Source organism: Podarcis tiliguerta (genome assembly GCF_965153285.1).
Source record: "Podarcis tiliguerta genome assembly, chromosome: 5".
Classification (NCBI taxonomy): Eukaryota; Metazoa; Chordata; class Lepidosauria; order Squamata; family Lacertidae; genus Podarcis; species Podarcis tiliguerta.
In genome coordinates, this window is record NC_139538.1 from 49,533,049 (window position 1) to 49,553,027 (window position 19,979).

Here is a 19,979-nt window from a genome sequence, read left to right on the forward strand (position 1 = left end):
CTGGTGGTTTTCTTCAGAAAAAGAATTGCAAGAGATCCTAGAACTGTCCTTTTGTGGAGCGCCCACTGTGCCTTCACGTAGCATCTTCACAGCAGGTAGACATTCAAAAGTTGAAGCCTACCCTGACATGAAGATATAGCAATGACGTGTGCAAACTCCACCCATTGAATGCAGCTGTTGAAGGCTCCCATTGGGAGCAGTACCGCGGAGGAGGGGGGGGGAGTAAATGCAAAGTACACTCAAGTCAACCAGACTAATAATAATCATTCTTGTGCTGCTGTTTCTCATCCTGTTTTTGTTTTAATTTTATTACCCTGAGTCACTGCGCCGGCAAAATATTTCTGAGAAAGCTCCCAGGCTTGCCTCTCCCCACCCCCACCCGCTTTGTGTGCCTGCGTATGAGAAGTTCAGGAACTTGTTTTCTCCCTTGTTGGAAAAGATGACACGCTCTTCCGATCTTCCATGTGGAAAAGCGACGGCGGCGGCTCCCGCCCCCCTCCCGACCAAGTAGCGGTTTCTCTCCCTCTCTCTCGTGTCACGCTCCAAAGTGATGCAATGGAGCAATGCGCTGCGCCTTTAAGGGGGCTTCGCTGCTGCACATGCTCAGCTCTTCTTTGTGTGGTAGTTTCTCGGCACGACTCCCCTGCAAAGCTGTAGGGGAGGCTGAAGCAGCAGCAGCAGCAGGAGGGGAAACAGATACACACGGCGTTGCAATCCTTTCTGCTGCCTCCAAAAAGGCGGCGGGGCGACGCTCGTGCCCTTCCTGAGGCTTCCTTCTGGGGCGGCTGGGACAGGAACTTTCGGAGAGGGCGGGGAGGGGGAGAGAGGGAGGGAATCCGGCGCTAGCAGAAGCCTCTGCGCCTCCTCTTCCCCTTCACTTCCAGCTGGGAGCGGGGCTCGGAGCCCCCCAAACCCTTTCTCGGCGCAGTTGCTTCAGCAACGAGTGGCCTGAAGCGACGGGGACGGAGCCGCGGGGAATTCCTGCTTTCTCCCGCGCTGGCTGAGGAGGGGCCTGGCAGTCCAGAGAGAGAGGGACGGGCTCTGCACAGACCCGGCGGAGCGGGAAGGGGGGGGGGGAGGAAGAGGAGGGATTCAGCCCCAGCGAGCCGCCCGCCTCGGAAAAAAGCAGATTACCAATTAGCCTTTTAAAAATGGCTGCTTCCAAACTGTCAGCTGGGACAGGAGGAGAGGGCTTTTAAGTAAGCAAGCGCGCGCCCCTTGCCCCATCTCGGCGGGGACGGACGGGCGGGCGAGGAACTCGGGGCCCACTTGGGGCGGGAGGCTCTGAGGGGATCCTGAGGGCGCCTCTCTCAGCAGCCCGCCCGCCTGTGGGAGGAAGAAGCATCCCTTCCACCGCCGTCCTTGCCCGGCTGTTGCTGCTTAAAGGGGGCGAGCTACAAAGGAGACTGAGAAAGGGGGTTGCGGAGAGAGGGAGATATATATATATATATTGGGGGGGGGGCGGTTGAGGAGCAGCAGCAGCAGCGTTACCCTGGGTGGGTTGAACGGGGGCATGTCGTGAGGGGAAGCGACAAGGTCAGGAAGGAGTCCATGGAAGACGGAGGCAATGAGCCCTGAGGACGACGAGGAAGAAGAGGCGGGAAGGCTGCTGCTGCTGCTGGTGGTGGCGTCGTTTCACCTGAGGGATAAACGGGAGGTGTTGTGAGGAGCCTGTGGACAGACGGAGGGGGAAGCAGGGCTTGGCGGTCTCCCTTATTTCGCACTATAGACCGAATTAACCAGTTCTCTTCAGGACACATTTTCCCCATCGGTCTCTTGTTTTGTGCTGCTTCTCTTTTTTTGAGGAGGGGGCGCGCAGTCTCTGCTCCTCCTCATCTCTGCGTTCAACTCGCTCTCTCCCTGACCTGGGTGATGTTCCTGGAGCGGCGGGGCTTGTTTTCCTCCTCGTCAGACCTGCACAAGGAACTGGGTTAATCTCGCTTCCCGGCCCGCCCGCCCCCCTCCGCGCACCGGGTCCCGGCTCTTGCGGATGTGCTCTGTGGCAAAGATGCTGGATCCTTTGGGGAAAGTCCTGCGCAGGATAGGAGGCCCTCCTGTGATCTCTGGAGCCTGGAGACCTTTTTCTTGCTCCTCCTACTGCTTCGCCACCCTTCTGGATATGCACAATTGGCTGCTTTTCTATGGATTACTGTACCTGGTGCTGTATGCCCAAGTCTCCCAGTCGAAGCCTTGCGAGAGGACCTCCTGCTTCTCGGGCCGATGTATGAATTCTACCTGCATCTGTGACCAAGGCTGGGTAGGAGACCAGTGCCAGCACTGCCAAGGCAGGTTCAAGTAAGTGTCACTATCATCTGATCATACTCTTTCCCCCCACCCCCTTTTTCCTTTTCCTGCCTTTATGTTTTATACCCAAAGTGTCTTTGCAGAAGTACAAAAACTAAAGCCGTCTGCCAAGAATCCCTAGATCATCGTGTGCTTGCTTTTAATAAGAAGACAAGGAGGAATCTGATAGGGACTTTCCCTTTGATATGATCATGAGAGCGATAATTCTATCTCCCTGAAAAAAGAGAGAAAAAGTTAATTCTTAAGGTCTTTCCTTCAAAGCAAAGGTTTTTATTCCATTTAATGTTCCTCTCCCCCAATACTGTTCATCCAAGTTCTCTCACAAAGGTGTAATATATTAATCTACACCTAACCCTGTTTAAATGCGTTTCACTCATTATCAAACTAGCCAGCTTTCTCTGAAGGTTATAGTAATCCCCAGTAATTCAAGAAACCTCATCTGTTAAAGCAGAATGAGTGAGTCATAGACAGCAAAAGAGGATTGAAAATAGTGGTTTGGATGTGTGGTGCACACTAAGGACTGTGTGCTGTGGATATAAGTTGTAGTAGCTTGTTTATTTATATGAAACATGCTTAAAAAGAGGAACCTGTGCAGTTTTGTGGCTAGAGTTATGGAGTAAAGGTTAGTAATGCAAGGATTTCATCCCACTTCTGCTACTGATCTGAGCAGTTACCTTGTGCAGATTCATTTGCTTCTGCATGCTTTCTTTTTGTGCAGTGTGTAAAAGTGGGAATCAATATTTACCTTTGTGCACTTAATTGAGATTTATAATCTAAGATAATTTTAACAGCTAGGTGTTAAAATAAGGCAACATGTGTGTATTTACACACACAATTTCTGGGCAGCTGGGAAAACCAGACATTAAAACAGCTCATCTGATAAGAGAGCTGGCTAGAATCCATATTTTACAGGAGTACAGTTTTTTGCTCATTCTCATTTTTATTGATGTATGTGGTGAGCTACTTGCTTGCTTGAGAAAGAAACATTCTGCAGAGTTCATATTTTGATGACCAAGCTCTTGTTTGTCTTGTAACAATCCACAAAATAAGTTTTTCTTACTATGTAGTTCCACTCAGAAAGTCTGCATTTAGGGATTAGAATGTGATTCCTTCAAAACAGTTAATTTTATCTGAGTGTCAACTGCATTCTATTTTATACCTTAGTCTAAGTCTCTGATAATTTAAGACAAGTAAAATTTCCAGATGATAATGTATCCCTTAGCTAATGTCTACAATAATCAGTACCTCCAGTAATGATACTATAATAGGGGGATTTTCTTGGTTGTTTAGTATTAAAGGATTTATTCTTTGTCACACACAATATTTGCATGAAGAAAGTGAAACTGACAGAGGGAACATTACCTAAAGCTTGCTTGTAGAATATTGTAATGCTTTTTCCAAGTTAGCGTTGGGCATATTTAGCTGAATGTTCAAGGTATAATTCTCCATTAGCAGAAGAGTGTTTTAATGAGGAAAACTTGAGGACTTATGGTAAAGTATAAAAATAAACTTGCAAGTTTTTGTTTTATCTCTGTGTTGAATGACTTTGAAAGTGTTATTGATGTCATTATTGTTCTATTAATGAAAAATAGGTTTGGGATTCTGTAAATGCTGTAAAGTTAATATGAAAAAGAAGGGTTATAATGCACCTTTATTGTAGTATTGAAGTATTTTGATATAAGATACAACTGTTTCTGTATCTGAAGCATAGCAGAACAAACCACATACCCGATGAAGTATCTCACAAGACTTGAAGTTCAATTTATTTAAAATATTTATCAATTGACTTTCCTCTAAAGGGGCTCAGGGCAATGTACAACAAACATAGAAGCATAACTGCATAAACAGTAAAACCATAATCTTAAAAATAGATATTTACAACACCTTAAAGCACTGTTTCAAATGTAGTTGCTGAGGATTAAATACTCCATGGTTATTCTACAAAAATAAAAATGTTTCAGTTGATGTCTGCAGAGTGAGAGTGACAATTCCAGAGTTAGAGTTCCACCACAGAGAAGGCCCTTCGATGCAAATTGTCTCCTCAAAATCTGATTGGGACCGTGTAGGGGCGGGCGGGGGGGAATCTACTATGAAACTAATGAATCTTAAGCTTCAGGGCCCCTAATCCCAGGCGGACCCCAGAAGCGACTTTAGTCTGCATTGCTTAAAAATGTTGTGTCTGTTAGACCCAGTTTAAATCACATGACTGACTGATTTTTAAAAATGTATATATTTCAACAATTCCAGGTTTGTGAGTCAGTAGCTCAGTAGTTTGTAAAAGTGTGTGATCTGTCATGGAACAACCCCGGTGAAGAAGATAACAGACCTCGTTGCTGGTTTTGAAGAGGCCTCCATGACAGTTCAAGCTTCAGGCTCCCAAAAATGTAGGTCCACTACTGGGACTGTGGATAGAGCTCTCCCTTGCCAATCTTCAACTTAGTTGGCTGGTAATGGAGAAGGCACTCTTACATACTATATATTTGGGTCCTGATCCATTGAGGGCTGTATAAACCAGGCGCAGTAGCACACAAGAATCCCAAACAGATATATTATAAACTATATAAGGCACAGTTCTTACACTCTAAACCATGGGTAGGCAAACTAAGGCCCGCGGGCCAGGTCAGGCCCAATTGCGTTCTGGATCCGGCCCGTGGACGGTCCGGGAATTGCCATGTGGCTCGCCAGTGCATGCGTTCTTTCCCTCCCTCCCTCACACAGTGGTGGCGGCGCCTCCTCCCTCCTGGCTTCTCCCTGCCCTGCCTAGAGGAGGAAGGGGGCTGGGCTTTGTTGGTGCCAGCAGCAGCAGTGCTCAAGCGGCTGCCATTTTAAGCAGCCCCTCTCCGGATCCCTTTCACGCACTGCTCATCGTCCCTCCGCCACCACCACCGCCACCAGCCCCTGCCGCTTGCAAGACACAGGTAAGCAGCCACCAGGGCTCGTGGTGCTCTTGCATCATTTCCCCCCACCCCCAAATATAGTCCGGCTCCCCACAAGGTCTGAGGGACAGTGGACTGGCCCTCTGCTGAAAAAGTTTGCTTACCCCTGCTCTAAACCCAGCTCCCATTGCCGGGGTTGGTTAATTTAAAATATGACAGAGAAAAAGCCAAATTTGAAACATGGTTTAATTTTTGTACTTCAGGTATTTCCCAGATTGCATCATATGGCTTGATATAAGTTGTTCTAAATTAAGGGTTTTGCTTTTAATATATTAGCATTGCATTCAGTTTTCTTTCTAAAACAGCCTTTGTTTGTGTGTGTTTAAAAGGCTTAATTGTATAATTTATATAAAAGAGCCCTAACTTAAATACATTGTTTTGAAGTGTTAATGTGTTAATTTTCAATGATGTTAAAAATATATAAATTTAATTTGTAAAGGTTTGTGTTTCTTGTATGATCTGTAAAAGAATTCAGTAAAATAAGACTCTTGTTCTTTCTTGATTCCTATCTTATATGACGCGAACCAAGAGGATATGCAGCAAGCTTAACTCATTGTGTAATGAGTGATTGGCATTAGCAAATGCTGCTGGTATTGACACCAGGGCAGTATCAGTTTAGGCAATTTGGGTGTTAATCTCATGTGAGATTTCCTCTCCATTCCTGAAAAACAATAACTTAGCAGGCAGACATCAGAAATGATTGATCAATCTTGGTAAGCATGTGTCAAAGTTAATTGACTGATTCCATGGTAACATAGCATTTCCTCTATAGGGAATTCGTTAAGATTGTAAGATTATTCTTTAAATGCTGTTCAGGGATGGATAAAGGATGAGGAAGAAACAACTAGGGGTCAACTTGATTTTTTACCATAAAAATAAGCATATCTCTATTAAACTATTAGGCTTCCAGTCTCTTGTTTTTTTCACAGCCAAAGGTCAAATGAAATTAACCTTTCCAAAACAGAATTAGTATTAGCATAGCACACAAATTGCAGGGAGAGAACCCTCCATTGGGCAGTACCTTTATTGGCACAAACCAAGATGTCACAAAAGTATTACGTACAAGTTTTTGAATTCCCAATAACTCTTTCTTAGGCAAAGTGTGACATAAAAAAGGAGTTTGTGGCATTTTGACTGGTTACAATAAAGATATTGCCCATCCGTGGATTATGAAGTTTACTCTTATGGACTGACACAGCTAAGTGTGTGTGTGTTTGCATGATAAAAGAAAGGCTTTAAAGGGATTTTGAAGAACATAGACATAGCAAACATACTATATATATTATATGCAGGTGTCTTTACTGCGTCTGGTGAACTATCAAGATTTTCTGATATTAACTAAATAATATTGTTGTTCCGTACTTTTGCTGCTGTTGCTTAGATCAGTGGTTCTCCGTGTGTGAAGCAAAGAAAAGCAGAACAATATAAGCTGTGTTTAGGGTGGGTGGAATCTCTTCCATGATCTCTCCATGTGAAACTTGCTTAGAAATGGAAAGCAAAAGGATCCCTTTCCCATCGGTTTAGTATCAGCTATTTTCTATCTGGTATGTTGAAATCTGGTGTCAGGCAGCAGCAATTTTTAGTTCATGTTTTCTCTAACATGCCTAAGGACCTCATTCTGCCTGCTATTATCAGCTTGCCCTGAGGCCACTGCAGTTCCAAGTACTAGGAAATATACAAGAATAATGGGAGATAAGTTAAAATTACAAATTCTTGAAGAATACTCATTATAGCAACATGAAAACCAATACAATAAATTGATAAATAAAATGATAACAGCCTACTTACCGGTATTAAAAGCATCAAGTGAGAAGGTGATAGAAACATGGATGCACATAGGTATAATGGAAACTAAAGCAAGCTGAGAACCCCTGGCCACTGTCGCCCCATGATACCAGAGTCAATACAGGCCTGTAAATAAGTGCCTTGTCATTAATCAAGCACAATTTTTATCACCCAAGTTGGATAACTGTGAAGGATGCAACACCTCCTTAGAGTTAAAAAGCATGCCTGCGCCCATGGGCATAGCCAAGATTTTTGTTGGGGGAGGGCAGGCTTTTGTAGGGGGAGAGAGAACTTTAGTTAGTGAAATATTTTTATTGATTTATGGGGGCAGCTGCCCCCCATCCCCCTTTGGCTACGTCCATGTCTGTGCCTTGCACCTTGGCACCAAACTCTAAGGTGCCCAACTTACCTTTCATGGTTTGAGAGCCACACAGAACTCCATTAGCTGCTCCACTGGAACTGGCCACTCCTGCAAGAACCCTTTGAGGATCTGAAAAAACACTGAACTCCATGCCTGTTCTGCAATAGTTTGTTCAAGTGGCAACTTTATGACCCTGTCTGCCTCAGTCTTCCAAGATTTCATAGCTCTACTGGCATAAACTCCAGTTCTTTCCAGGTCATTAGGGTACACTCCTGAAAATGTGTCATCTGGTTCTGTGACAACACATTGGCAGTGCAATGCTGAGTTCTAAAACATGGTGAGCAAGAAAGATCAAACTGAAAAGGAGACAACAGAGCACAAAGGTCCCAACCATGGACATGACTCTAGAGTGCTTAGATGTAAGAGACTTATTGATGGATTGTGGCCCGGTTGTCACATCAAAAGTGGGCAACTGAGTTAACCAAATCAGGAGGCCACTGCCAAATTGCCACTACAAAAGGGAAAACTCCAAAAAGTTAAACCCCTGCTTAAGCCTTTATTAACCCAGTTCTAGGACAATATAGCAGAACACCATTTGTCCTGGGAAATAACCTCAAAGCCAGCTGACCCAACTGCAACCGAGTTCCTTTTCCAGCAACAAATCTTGTCTCCAAAAGGAAATACTATTGTGCTCATACCTTTTTATTTTATTTTATCAGACAGCCAATTCCAGCCTCATGTCCCTGGAACCGTAGATTATCTTGTGAGGTTAACTGAGGTACTCCATTGCATCACAAAATCTATGCAAGAGGGCTTGACCAAGAGCTATCGCTTGACAGGCAGAGTTAAGGTAGCCACTGATTTCTGCAGGTTCTTAAGCATTAACTGATGTATCCTTCCCACAGAAATGGCCCCAAGCCTAAGCTTTGCCACCAGGAAGACAGGTGGCAGTACTGGTGAAGGGAATCCAATTCTATTCCCAGTAAGGTAATCACCCAGCAGGGACCTCTGTCTTTTCTTCTGCCATTGGCACTCCCAATTCAGCAGGCAGATAGCAAACTCCTGTATCAAAAGGCATCACCAGCTTTATTACTTTTCCATTCCTATTTCCCTCTTCCTCCAGTTTTGAGCTGCCAGCAAATGTGTTATAATACTGTTTAGCAACATTAAACTGAGTGCACACTGTCAAGCTTACCTAAGAACAGAAGACTCTGTTGGTACTTTATCCCAGTAATTTGATTTATTCTGTTTACTACATTTCCCCAGTATTGCCAGTATCCCTGAGTTTCACCAGATACATCTGAAATCAGCTTGATGTCAAATGTACATCTCCAGCACAGAGCCATAGGAAGTTGAAAACCTATATAGTTATCTATCCTTGACTTTTATTTGATTACATGGTGATTTCCTCTATAATTTATGGGGTCATATTAGAACACTGAAAATTATTGGCCTTTAAAAACCTTTTTAAGAAGTTGAAACTAGAAACTGGCATATGCCTCACTGAAACCATGTAGAAATATTCTTTTAGCTATGTCCAAATATTTGTAGAAGAAGCTTTACTGATGGTTTTAAGGAAGATACTATTATCTTCCAGATCTTAGTGTGCTTTTACTTTAAAATGACTGCCCTTCCCCCTGAAGCTAATACAGTAGTCAACTGATCTGTCATGCTTATATGAAGATTCTTGTCATGTGTTATAACGGCTATAACGCTCAAGTGAGCTTAACATTGATAAAATATTAATGCCCAGGTGCAGTTCTAGTCACATGTGATTATGCATGACTAGTTGCACAATGATGGGAATGCACATTCAGATGTGCATCTCAATGCACATGTGATTGAATGTAATGCAGCATGCATGGGCAACCATCAGCTGCATGTGTATAGGCATCTTGATTTACACCTTCACTTCCAGCTTCAACAAGTAAGCAGAAGCCCATTTCCACATGTGGCTATTAGGATTGAATTCAGCTGAATTGGATGTATAATATGAAACAGAGGTGGTGATTAGTATTTTCAAATATTTATTAGCATTTGACAGAGCCATGCTTGCAGTTCTGAGTAAGATCCATTATCTCCTGAATTGACAAATTGGCTCTCAAATTTGAATTTCATGGCAAGGTCCTGAGCCACACCACCTTTCTTAGATAATGAAACACATGGACATCAATATTTTGGGTTAATGGGATAAATAAGGCTACAACTTTATTGGTTACAGATGTGAGTGGTATTGGCTTAGGCCAGGGATGTTCAACAGGTCGATCGGGATCGACTGGTCGATCCCTGGGAGGTTGCAGTCGATCGCTGTTGATCGCGGACTCATTTTCCTTTGCTTTTGCCTAAGAGTACCTGGCCTGGCCCCCTCTCTCCTGCCTGGATTTTCTCCTGATCTCTGTAACGGAAGACAGAGTTTTTGCTGTGTGGCAAAATGCTCCCACAGCACTGTTGTTGTTTTTTGGCAACTAACCCCCTCCCCCTTAAAAGTACCCCCACAAAATGGACATAAAACGGGGTAGTTCCCACCCCTAAAAAAGCTCAACAACTTTGACCTGAACCCCCCAAAAGGGAGTAGATCACTGCCAGATTTTAATTCTGAAAGTAAATCTCAGTTCCTCTGGAGTTGGCCACCCCTGGCTTAGGCATCGGAAGTGAACCAACTATATCTGACTCCTGCCCGTCATGCAGGTAGTCTCACAAGGGTCAATCACCAGTAGGGGTAGCCCTGTTGATGTACATCAACTGTGAGCTCCCCCAGGGTCCCCAATGAGGTCATGGCATGGCCCTAGCCCATATCCTGGCTTTGGACAGGATCCACATCCCAGGATCCCTTTAACGGAATACCCTTAACGGAAGGCCACAACCTCCCCTCCCATAAAACAGGTTTACCAATGCCTAACCGCCAAACCTTACAAAGTTGTGACGATTGCTACAAGGCAGGCGAAAACCACATGACTGGTGCCAGTTTGCCAAGTGGGAAAATTCCTACCTGGCCCCCTCAACAGGAGACCAACCATAGTCCATAGCAAGGCCAAGATGGTGAGCACATGAAAATAGAGCGGGAGGGTGGGAGATCCAGTGCAGGAGGAGAAAGGAGGCAGAGCCCTGGCTGCACAGGGTTTAAATCAGGTATGCCACGCCCCAAGTCACCCGATTGGTTGGCTGTGGGGCGTGACGAGGCCGGGGCTCCCAATGATGTGGGAAGCATCGCCACGCCCCCCTGCTGTACACGGGGAGAGCTCGTGGCCAGCCTGCAACTCCGCCGCCCTGGGAAGTGGGGTGGTTTTGCTAAAGTAATTCTCTCAAATAGTTTGAGGACTATTAGAAACTTTCTATAGTGTGTGTGTGTGTGTGTGTGTGTGTGTCTGTCTGTCATGTCTCTTTACAATATGTGTCTGTGATAGAAACTCCCCACGTCTCTCTGGGTGTGATTCCATCCAAAGTTTAGTGGGGACTAGTTGAAACTTTAGTTTTATCCAAATAGCAAGTTCTAACTGCCATGTTGAGTTGTTGATCTGCTGTTTACAAATAAATACATCTATTGAAGTTTCCCTGACTCCTGTTGCTTCCTAGTATTCGTGCAGACATATTGCAAGTTGCCCCTTCATGGATCACTGCCTTGCCGTGGCGAAGGGGCTTGAATAACTCAGAGAAGCTATGAACTATGCCGATCAGGGCACCCAAGATGAACAGGTCATAGTGGAGAGTTTTGACCAAACGTGATCCACCTGGAGCAGGAACCGGCAAGCCACTCCAGTATCCCTGCCAAGAAAACTCCATGGACAAAGACAACAGGCATATAAAAGTTATGACGCTGGAAGATGAGCCCCTCAGGTCGGAAGATGTCCAACATGCTACTGGGGAAGAGCTGAGGACAAGTACAAGTAGATCCAGAGCTGATGAAGCGGCTGGGCCAAAGCCGAAAGGACGCTCAGTTGCGGATATGCATGGAAGCGAAAGGAAAGTCCAATGCTGTAAAGAAAAATATTGCATAGGAACCTGGAATGTAAGAACCATGAACCTGGGTAAGTTGGATGTGGTCAAAAATAAGATGGCAAGAATAAATATTTACATTCTGGGCATCAGTGAACTAAAATGGACGGGAATGGGCGAATTCAGTTCGGATGACTATCATATCTACTACCGTGGGCAAGAAACCTGTAAAATAAATGGAGTGGCCCTCATAGTCAACAAAAGAGTGGCGAAAGCTGTACTGGGATACAATCTCAAAAATGATAGAATGATCTCAATACGAATCCAAGGCAGACCTTTTAACATCACAGTAATCCAAGTTTATGCACCAACTACTGGTGCTGAAGAAACTGAAATTGACCAATTCTATGAAGACTTACAAGACCTTATAGAAGTGACACCAAAGAAGGATGTTCTTCTCGTTATAGGGGATTGGAATGCTAAAGTAGGGAATCAAGAGATAAAAGGAACAATTGGCAAGTTTGGCCTTGGAGAGCAAAACGAAGCAGGGCAAAGGCTAATAGAGTTCTGTCAAGAGAACAAGCTGGTCATCACAAACACTCTTTTCCAACAACACAAGAGACGACCCTACACATGGACATCACCAGATGGGCAGCATCGAAATCAGATTGATTATATTCTCTGCAGCCAAAGATGGAGAAGCTCTATACAGTCAGCAAAAACAAGACTTGGAGCTGACTGTGGCTCAGATCATCAGCTTCTTACAGCAAAATTCAAGCTTAAACTGAAGAAAGTAGGAAAAACCACTGGGCCGGTAAGATACAATCTAAACCAAATCCCTTATGAATACACAGTGGAAGTGAGGAACAGGTTTAAGGATTTAGATTTGCTGGACAGAGTGCCTGAAGAACTATGGATGAGGCTCGCAACATTATACAGGAGGCAGCAATGAAAAGGAAATGCAAGAAAGCAAAGTGGCTGTCCAACGAGGCCTTACAAATAGCGGGGGAGAGAAGGCAAGCAAAATGCGAGGGAGATAGTGAAAGATACAGGAAATTGAATGCAGATTTCCAAAAAATAGCAAGGAAAAAAATAGCAAGGAGAGACAGGAAGGCCTTCTTAAACGAGCAATGCAAAGAAATAGAGGAAAACAACAGAATGGGAAGAACCAGAGATCTGTTCAAGAAAATTGGAGATGTGAAAGGAACATTTCGTACAAAGATTACCATAATAAAGGACAAAAGTGGTAAGGACCTAACAGAAGCAGAAGACATCAAGAAGAGGTGGCAAGAATACATAGAGGAATTATACCAGAAGGATATGGATGGCTCATACACTCCAGGTAGTGTGGTTGCTGACCTTGAGCCAGACATCCTGGAGAGTGAAGTTAAATGGGCCTTAGAAAGCACTGCAAATAACAAGGCCAGTGGAAGTGATGGTATTCCAGCTGAACTATTTAAAATTTTAAAAGATGATGCTGTTAAGGTGCTACACTCAATATGCCAGCAAGTTTGGAAAACTCAGCAGTGGCCAGAGGATTGGAGAAGATCAGTCTACATCCCAATCCCAAAGAAGGGCAGTGCCACAGAATGCTCCAACTACCGCACAGTTGCACTCATTTCACACGCTAGCAAGGTTATGCTTAAAATTCTACAAGGAAGGCTCAAGCAGTATGTGGATCGAGAACTCCCAGAAGTGCAAGCTGGATTTAGAAGAGGCAGAAGAACCAGAGACCAAATTGCAAACATGCACTGGATTATGGAGAAAGCTAGAGAGTTCCAGAAAGACATCTACTTCTGCTTCATTGACTATGCAAAAGCCTTCGACCCTGATGTTGGGAAAGATGGAGGGAACAAGGAGAAGGGGACGACAGAGGATGAGATGGTTGGATAGTGTTCATGCTGAAGCTACCAGCATGAATTTGATCAAGCTGTGGGAGGCAGTGGAGGACAGAAGTGCCTGGCGTGCTCTGGTCCATGGGGGTCACGAAGAGTCGGACACGACTAAACGACTAAGCAACAACATTGCAAGTTGTCCTCACATGGTGATTACATGGTGATTACCCTTCCCAACCCACTGGAAGCTACAGTTTCCATTTTCTCTTTTTGCTGTCCTCAGGTGCTGCTCTGTAGTTTCTTGGTCCTTAATACGATGCACAATGAAGATTCATTCATTCACTTATTCATTTCTTGTAAAAAACAAATCAATCTCAAAGCACTTTTGAAAAAGGTAAAACAATAAAAGCAACATTAAAGCAAATTAAAATTACCTCAACTTTCTAAGCATCTGGGTAGGCTTGTCTAAACAAAAATGTTCTTAGCAGGTGCCAAAAAGAGAACAGTGAAGGTGTCTGCTTGATATCAATAGGCAGGGAGTTCCAAACTGTAGGTGTTACTACACTAAACAATTGGGCCCTTAAAATGCAGAATGGGTATTGTGCGGGAGCTGTAGGAGTGCCAATTCTGCTGGATCGAAGTGGGTGAGTGGGCACATGTGGGGTAAGGCGATCTCTTAGATCTCATAGAATCATAGAATCATAGAGTTGGAAGAGACCACAAGGGCCATCGAGTCCAACCCCCTGCCAAGCAGGAAACACCATATAGAATCATAGAATCATAGAGTTGGAAGAGACCACAAGAGAGTTGGAAGAGACCACAAGAGTTGGAAGAGACCACAATCTCTGAGCACGGGTTTCTTATGCTGACCAGGCTCACTCCTGGTTATTCCACAATTGCTCATACATGTATGGTACAAGTATTTTAGTTGACCAATCCAATGCCTTCTATCTACAGTGTGCTCTGGTTGCAAGTGGTTTTAATAGAAATGCATACTATGTTAAATATCTGCAAAGGAAATAGCCCACCTTGCAGATGAGACTAACTGCACTTTATACTGCTATCTGGTTAGTGTTTTTTTCTTTTGGAAAGTGTGGAAAATTAATATTTCTGCATTCTCCTCCAAATCCCTGCCTGCCTGCAGAAAGGACTGCAGAGATATGTATATTTTAATGGTTTAATAAGATTGGTACTGCTTATGAAGGATGATAGTATTTACTATTTGCTAAGTTGTTCAATAATTTTATCTCAGTGTGCAGTATTTATTTAGCTTTCAGTTTAACTTGCTAATAGCCTGTTAAATTTCTAAATGCAGATTTATTTGGGAGTTATACAATAAATTCTAATTTTACAAGTAAAATATAGAATACTGAGGAGACCAGGCAGAATGTTAAAACCTGCATCGCTTGTGAATGACTTGTTTAAATTTTGACCTAATTCTGAGGGAGCATGCACTGGCCTACTTCTTCTCTTACTGAAAACACCAGTAAAGAATATATCTAGTGTACTTCTGCAATATGCTGATTCTTTGTGACATGATAAACAAACCTAAAAGCAATTTAGGAAACATTAACATTTTAAAAGTTACACTATTTTAAAAATAAATTCTCCATGAGTCAGGAACATATAGACTTCATAACAGAAAACACAAATTATAAACCCAGTATCATGATATGGTCTTCAAACTGGATTTGGATTATATATTGATATATTGCCCAGCCTTAATAGGATGCTCCTGCATTTATAAATTTATAAATAATGGAAGTTTTTTAGACCATTGCTTTCCTGAAGCTTTTAGTTTGTTTTAGCAGTGTAGCCCGTGGCCTTATTGCTGTTTATCAATTCATCAATTGTTTATTAAATCTATATCAATCTGTGGCAATGCAATGGATTATTAAATTAGAATACCAGTGAGAGTCAGGCCACAGCAGTTATAGTTCACAATGTATTAATAAAGCCTATAAACAATTATAATACACCATCAACACATTGGACAAAAGATTCCTGCATTGCAGGGCATTGGACTAGATGACCCTCATGGTTCCTTCCAACTCTACAATTCTATGGCAAGTAGTTGGGGGGGGGCAGAATTAAATTCAGTACTCATTTCAGGATGAACTTAACTAATTCACACTTTCTGAAACAATTTGAGAGCCAAAACTCAGTTATACTTTGAAATACATACCCAAATTTTGTGATGCAGTTTTCTAACCAATATTTGTGTGTGTGTGTGTGTGTGTGTGAGGAATGTGCATAAAAATGAATGTATTTATTTAAATAACATACAAAAAATCATTACCTTAGAGGAAATGGCTTGTAGAAATGTGTTCATTAGTCAGAATTGCATAGAAACATGTGCTTATTAGAAGTTAGCACTGAAATGCTGACAAATTTTAAGGATTTTTTTCCCCAAGGCAAATTGCTACAGAAGTGTGGAGAACTGAATTTTAGAATGGAAAAATAAGAAATTGGGACATCTGAAATTTAAAGACTCACTCATTCCTAATGGCAAGAAACAGGACCTGGATTACTTAGTTCAATGGAATATTGAAAGAAACAGAACCAAAAAACCTTAGTTTGAATAAAAAGAAAAGACACCGCTTGGCATTCACCCAGCATATTGGAAGTATACGAAGAACCTCCACCTGTTGCGGTGGGGACACACACACACACACACACCTGTTTTTTGGATCTGTGTGTATGGGTAGAGTGAATGATTTACTGAGTACTCAAATTCTAAGCATTTGTCTCATCCTTTGCAGAATGTATATGTTCCAGAAAGGCAGAATATGAAGGATCATTTGAGGCTCACAGATTGAACTGTATCCTGAACTGAACATTATGGTGTCATTAGCCCAAACATCACTTTTCTTGTTGAGACTTATGCCCTCAGCAGTGATAAGAAAATACATACTGGATGCTTGCCCGGAGCTTCTGGAGCTCCTTTGTGTCTTATTTACACTCAACTAAAACTGCATACAGCATTCCTAGCCTATGATGCCAAACTGAAATAGTTGAGGGGAGGAAAATAGGTCAGTTAACATTCCTCAAGTAACATTTCCAGTCATGCTTTGTTTCTAGCCATGTTTCTTCCAATGGAGAAATCAGGTGATATTTCATTCATGGTAGTATAATTTCTTTTTTTGTCCTAAATACCAATGACGGATGAAAAATCAATGACTTGAAGGCATGCAGTATTAAGCAGTAATTGGCTTGCAGGAGCCCTTTATTTTATTCTGGGTATGAGGTGGATCTGTGATGATGGAGAGGCAAACTGAGTGGTTCAAGGTGTGGGACTGGGTGGGATATTCCCTTCTGGCCCTTCCCAACTAGGTGGTTCTCGTTTTCACTTATTTTGTGTCTCCTCCTGTGTGGCTTGTATGACTATAAGCATATTGCTTCAAGTGCAGGATTTACAGAGGGCAGAAACAAAGTTTACAGACACATTACACATTTAGCATATTATTTTCCTTATATAACCAATCTTTAGACCGTAGCCTAGCCTATTTTTCTACAATGATAAGCCCACTGAGGATGGAACTTTGCTGTCTGAAGCTAGTCCACCTCTCCCTTAAGATCTTGAGGGGTGTACGGTTCAATTTTCATGGATGATTCATCAGGAACTAATACACAGCTGTGTAGTGATGTGGTGAGATGTAATATATAAGAGCACAATTTAATGCTGGTCAATGAGGCACTTCTTCCTACAAGCCAGGAGCATTGGGACTACATCTCAATTTTACTTCCTCCTGTTCCAGGAGTTTCAAGGTCTAAATGGAGGACAGCTGTACAAGTTTGTTGTTGTTTGATTTTTATGGCTGCCCATAAATAAATAAAAGGATTAAGCTCTTGGACAGCCTTATGCTGAACCTGCTTTTACTGGTTGGTTTGTATCTCTGGAGTTTTATATAAAACGAAGAAGACATGCATATATAACAAGGAGCTGCAACAAAATGTTGCAGTCCGGAGTGCTGCTCCTGAGCATTCTTACTTTCTGCTTGCTGTTTCTGACTGACAGCTTCTGCAAAACACTACTAAACCTTAGGTTACAGGCTACAGACACAGCCATAGGGTGCATAACTAAAAAAAAAAGTATTGAAAATTTTATTTGATGTCATTTTATCCTGAAACACAGTCTGGAGAACAGTTTGAATGACAGTGTTTTTTATTTGGGATAAGTTGTCTGTTTTTAGCAACTTATAAAATATTATCAATATTATCAAATTGGTCAAAGCCAATTTGGCAATATTGGCTGCTTTCATTAAAAAGTAAAGACTTGTTTATTATTATAGTACTTTACTTGTTAAAGTGTGTGTGTGTATTGACCAATCCCACTATGTTTTATAAAACACATTTGTTAGGCTTGTTTATGCAGACCAAAGCCGACAGACATAAGACTTCCTTCATTCTGTCTTGAAATATTACATGCATAATAGTTAATCTTAGTATCCTTTATTTTACTAGTCTGATCACTTTAAGAATGAGTATATAAAATTGATATGCATAGTATTTTAATCTTATCAATGCCTTAATTTCTAATTTAAAATATTGTTATAACTATGTACAGAATCTGGGACTGCTTAACATTTAGCCCCCAAAATGCTGCAAGAAATTACTGTATTTTTCTGTGTATAAGACTATTTTTCCCTAAATTTTTGAAGTTTAAAATAAGGGGTCGTCTTATATGCAGATAGTGCATAGTGCATTTTCTTAATTTTGAGTCCCCCAAAATAGGGGGTGTCTTATACACAGAAAAATACGGTATATATTTGTCTCAGCATCTGGAGAATGCATTTAATGATGCTGTTTCAGTTAATATGTGTCAATACTAAAAAGTAACTTTTATAATTCCCCCACCCTGATTCTTAAAACACACACACAAACCAATTCCTTAAGGGTAACATTACTATCTGCTTCTAAGGCTGCTTCTAAGTATTCTTATGGACAATTGTATGCAGTTCTTACAATGATTGTTCATAATTTAACTGCAATTATAGTATGGATAGAAGGCAGCGAGAAATTTTTTGTTTTTGTTTACCATCAGTTGCCAGGCTGTTTGCTGCAACTTTTGTGTCCATTGAAAGCATGATACACACACGCACACACACTCTTCTTCAAATCGCTGGGATATAATACTTGAAAATATTTGTGTGCTGCAATGGAAGCCTCCGAAGTGATTACAGAGTTAGTTAGTTGCCGAAGGGAGTGGTCGTGACATGTGTTTAGATCTGGAAAACAGCTTTCACATGAACAAATGTCAGAATTGGTTGCTGATCATGGACCCTCACTCTGAATTGGCCATTTGGGAAGCAAACATCTGTCTTGGACAAATTTTGTTGCAAATGTATAGTTTGTGAGGTAAGAAACAGCGGTTGTGAAATATATTGTGTGTGTGTGTGTGTGTTAGAAGTGATTAGCAAATAATATTGTGTTTCATTCTCTCCATAGGGGCATTCAAAGTAGTATACACATCTGATTCAGAAGAAATTCCCTTTTTCTTTTTTTTGGAAGGTAGTTTTGCAAGCTAGTCTGAAACAGCAAATATTTGGGCGTGGTGGTGGGATGCAGTTTTCTAGATAATAATAATAATAATAATAATAATAATAATAATAATAATAATTAATAATTTATTTATACCCCACCCATCTGGCTGGGCTTCCCCAGCCACTCTGAGAGGCTTCCAAAAAAATCTTAAAATACTGTAATACATCAAACATCAAAAGCTGCCTTCAGATGGTAGTTGCTCTCTTTGACATCTGGTGGGAGGGCGAGAAGGCCCTCTGCCTGGTTCCCTGTAACTTGGCTTCTCGCAGTGCGGGAACCACCAGAAGGCCCTCAGTGCTGGACTTCAGTGTCTGGGTAGAACGATGGGGGTGGAGACCAATGCACGCTGCCACCAGATTTTATTCATAGTATTGTTTCAAGTCTGCAGTTGCCTACTATCTACTTTGTTATCTTGCTCACATAGATGAAATGTGGAAAAATTGTTGAAATAAAGACAGGAGATGTACTGCAGAGAGACACCCATGCTCCTCCTATGTGGTTTTTAAAAAGAAGACTGTAAGATGTAGCTATGCGCTGCTGTAGGAGAATAGTAGTGTACAGCTAAGGAGAAGGATAACTATCCAATTGGCTAGTCCTAAGAATGACAATTCAGACTGAGAACTGATCCTGTTGAAATATCAGGTTGTTGGTATTTATACACTATACAATCAAAGCACATGGCTTCCAGAAAGAATCCTGGGAACTGTACTCCCAAGCTGCAATTATTATATTCCCAGCACACTTTACAATTAAAATTAAACAATCCATTAAGTACAGTTTCCAGGATTCTTCACATAAAGTAATGTGCTTTAAATGTATTGTGTGTACATAGCCATTGTCTCCCTTCTTGGTTTAAAACAATACCGTATTTTTCGCTATATAAGACGCACTTTTTCCCTCCTAAAAAGTAAGGGGAAATGTGTGTGCGTCTTATGGAGTGCATGCAGGCTGTGCGGCTAAGCCAGAAGCCAGGACAGCGAGAGGGATCGCTGCACAGCACTCCCTCCTGCTGTTCTAGCTTCAGGGCACGGGGAGCCTTCATCCCATTGCCCTGAGGAGGCTTCACGCGGCTATCCCTGGCTTTTGCGGGAGGTGGGGGAAGGGACAGGGGCTGCCCTCTGTTCCTTCCCCCACCTCCTGGAAAAGCCCGCAAGAGCCGCACTCCCTTTAAAGAGCTGCGCGGAGCGTGTGTGCGGCTCTTGGGGGCTTTTCCCTGAGGAAGGAGAAGCCTGCAAGCGCCGCACACGCGCTCCTCGCAGCTTGTGAAAGGGAGCGCTGAGC

At 42.5% G+C, this 19,979-nt stretch overlaps 1 protein-coding gene across 2 annotated transcripts in view; it reads left to right on the forward strand.

Moving 5' to 3' along the window:
* Positions 1-511: 511 nt before the first annotated feature.
* Positions 512-19,979, forward strand: part of ATRNL1 (attractin like 1) — a 475,922-nt gene continuing 456,454 nt past the window's right edge. Inside the window, exon 1 of one of the 2 annotated variants that reach the window (XM_083441068.1) lies at positions 512-2,295. In XM_083441068.1, coding sequence (XP_083297194.1) covers positions 1,991-2,295 — 305 coding nt within the window. In that variant the 5' untranslated portion in view covers positions 512-1,990. The remainder of the gene's footprint in view (positions 2,296-19,979) is intronic. The other variant, XM_083441069.1, reaches the window with a different exon arrangement.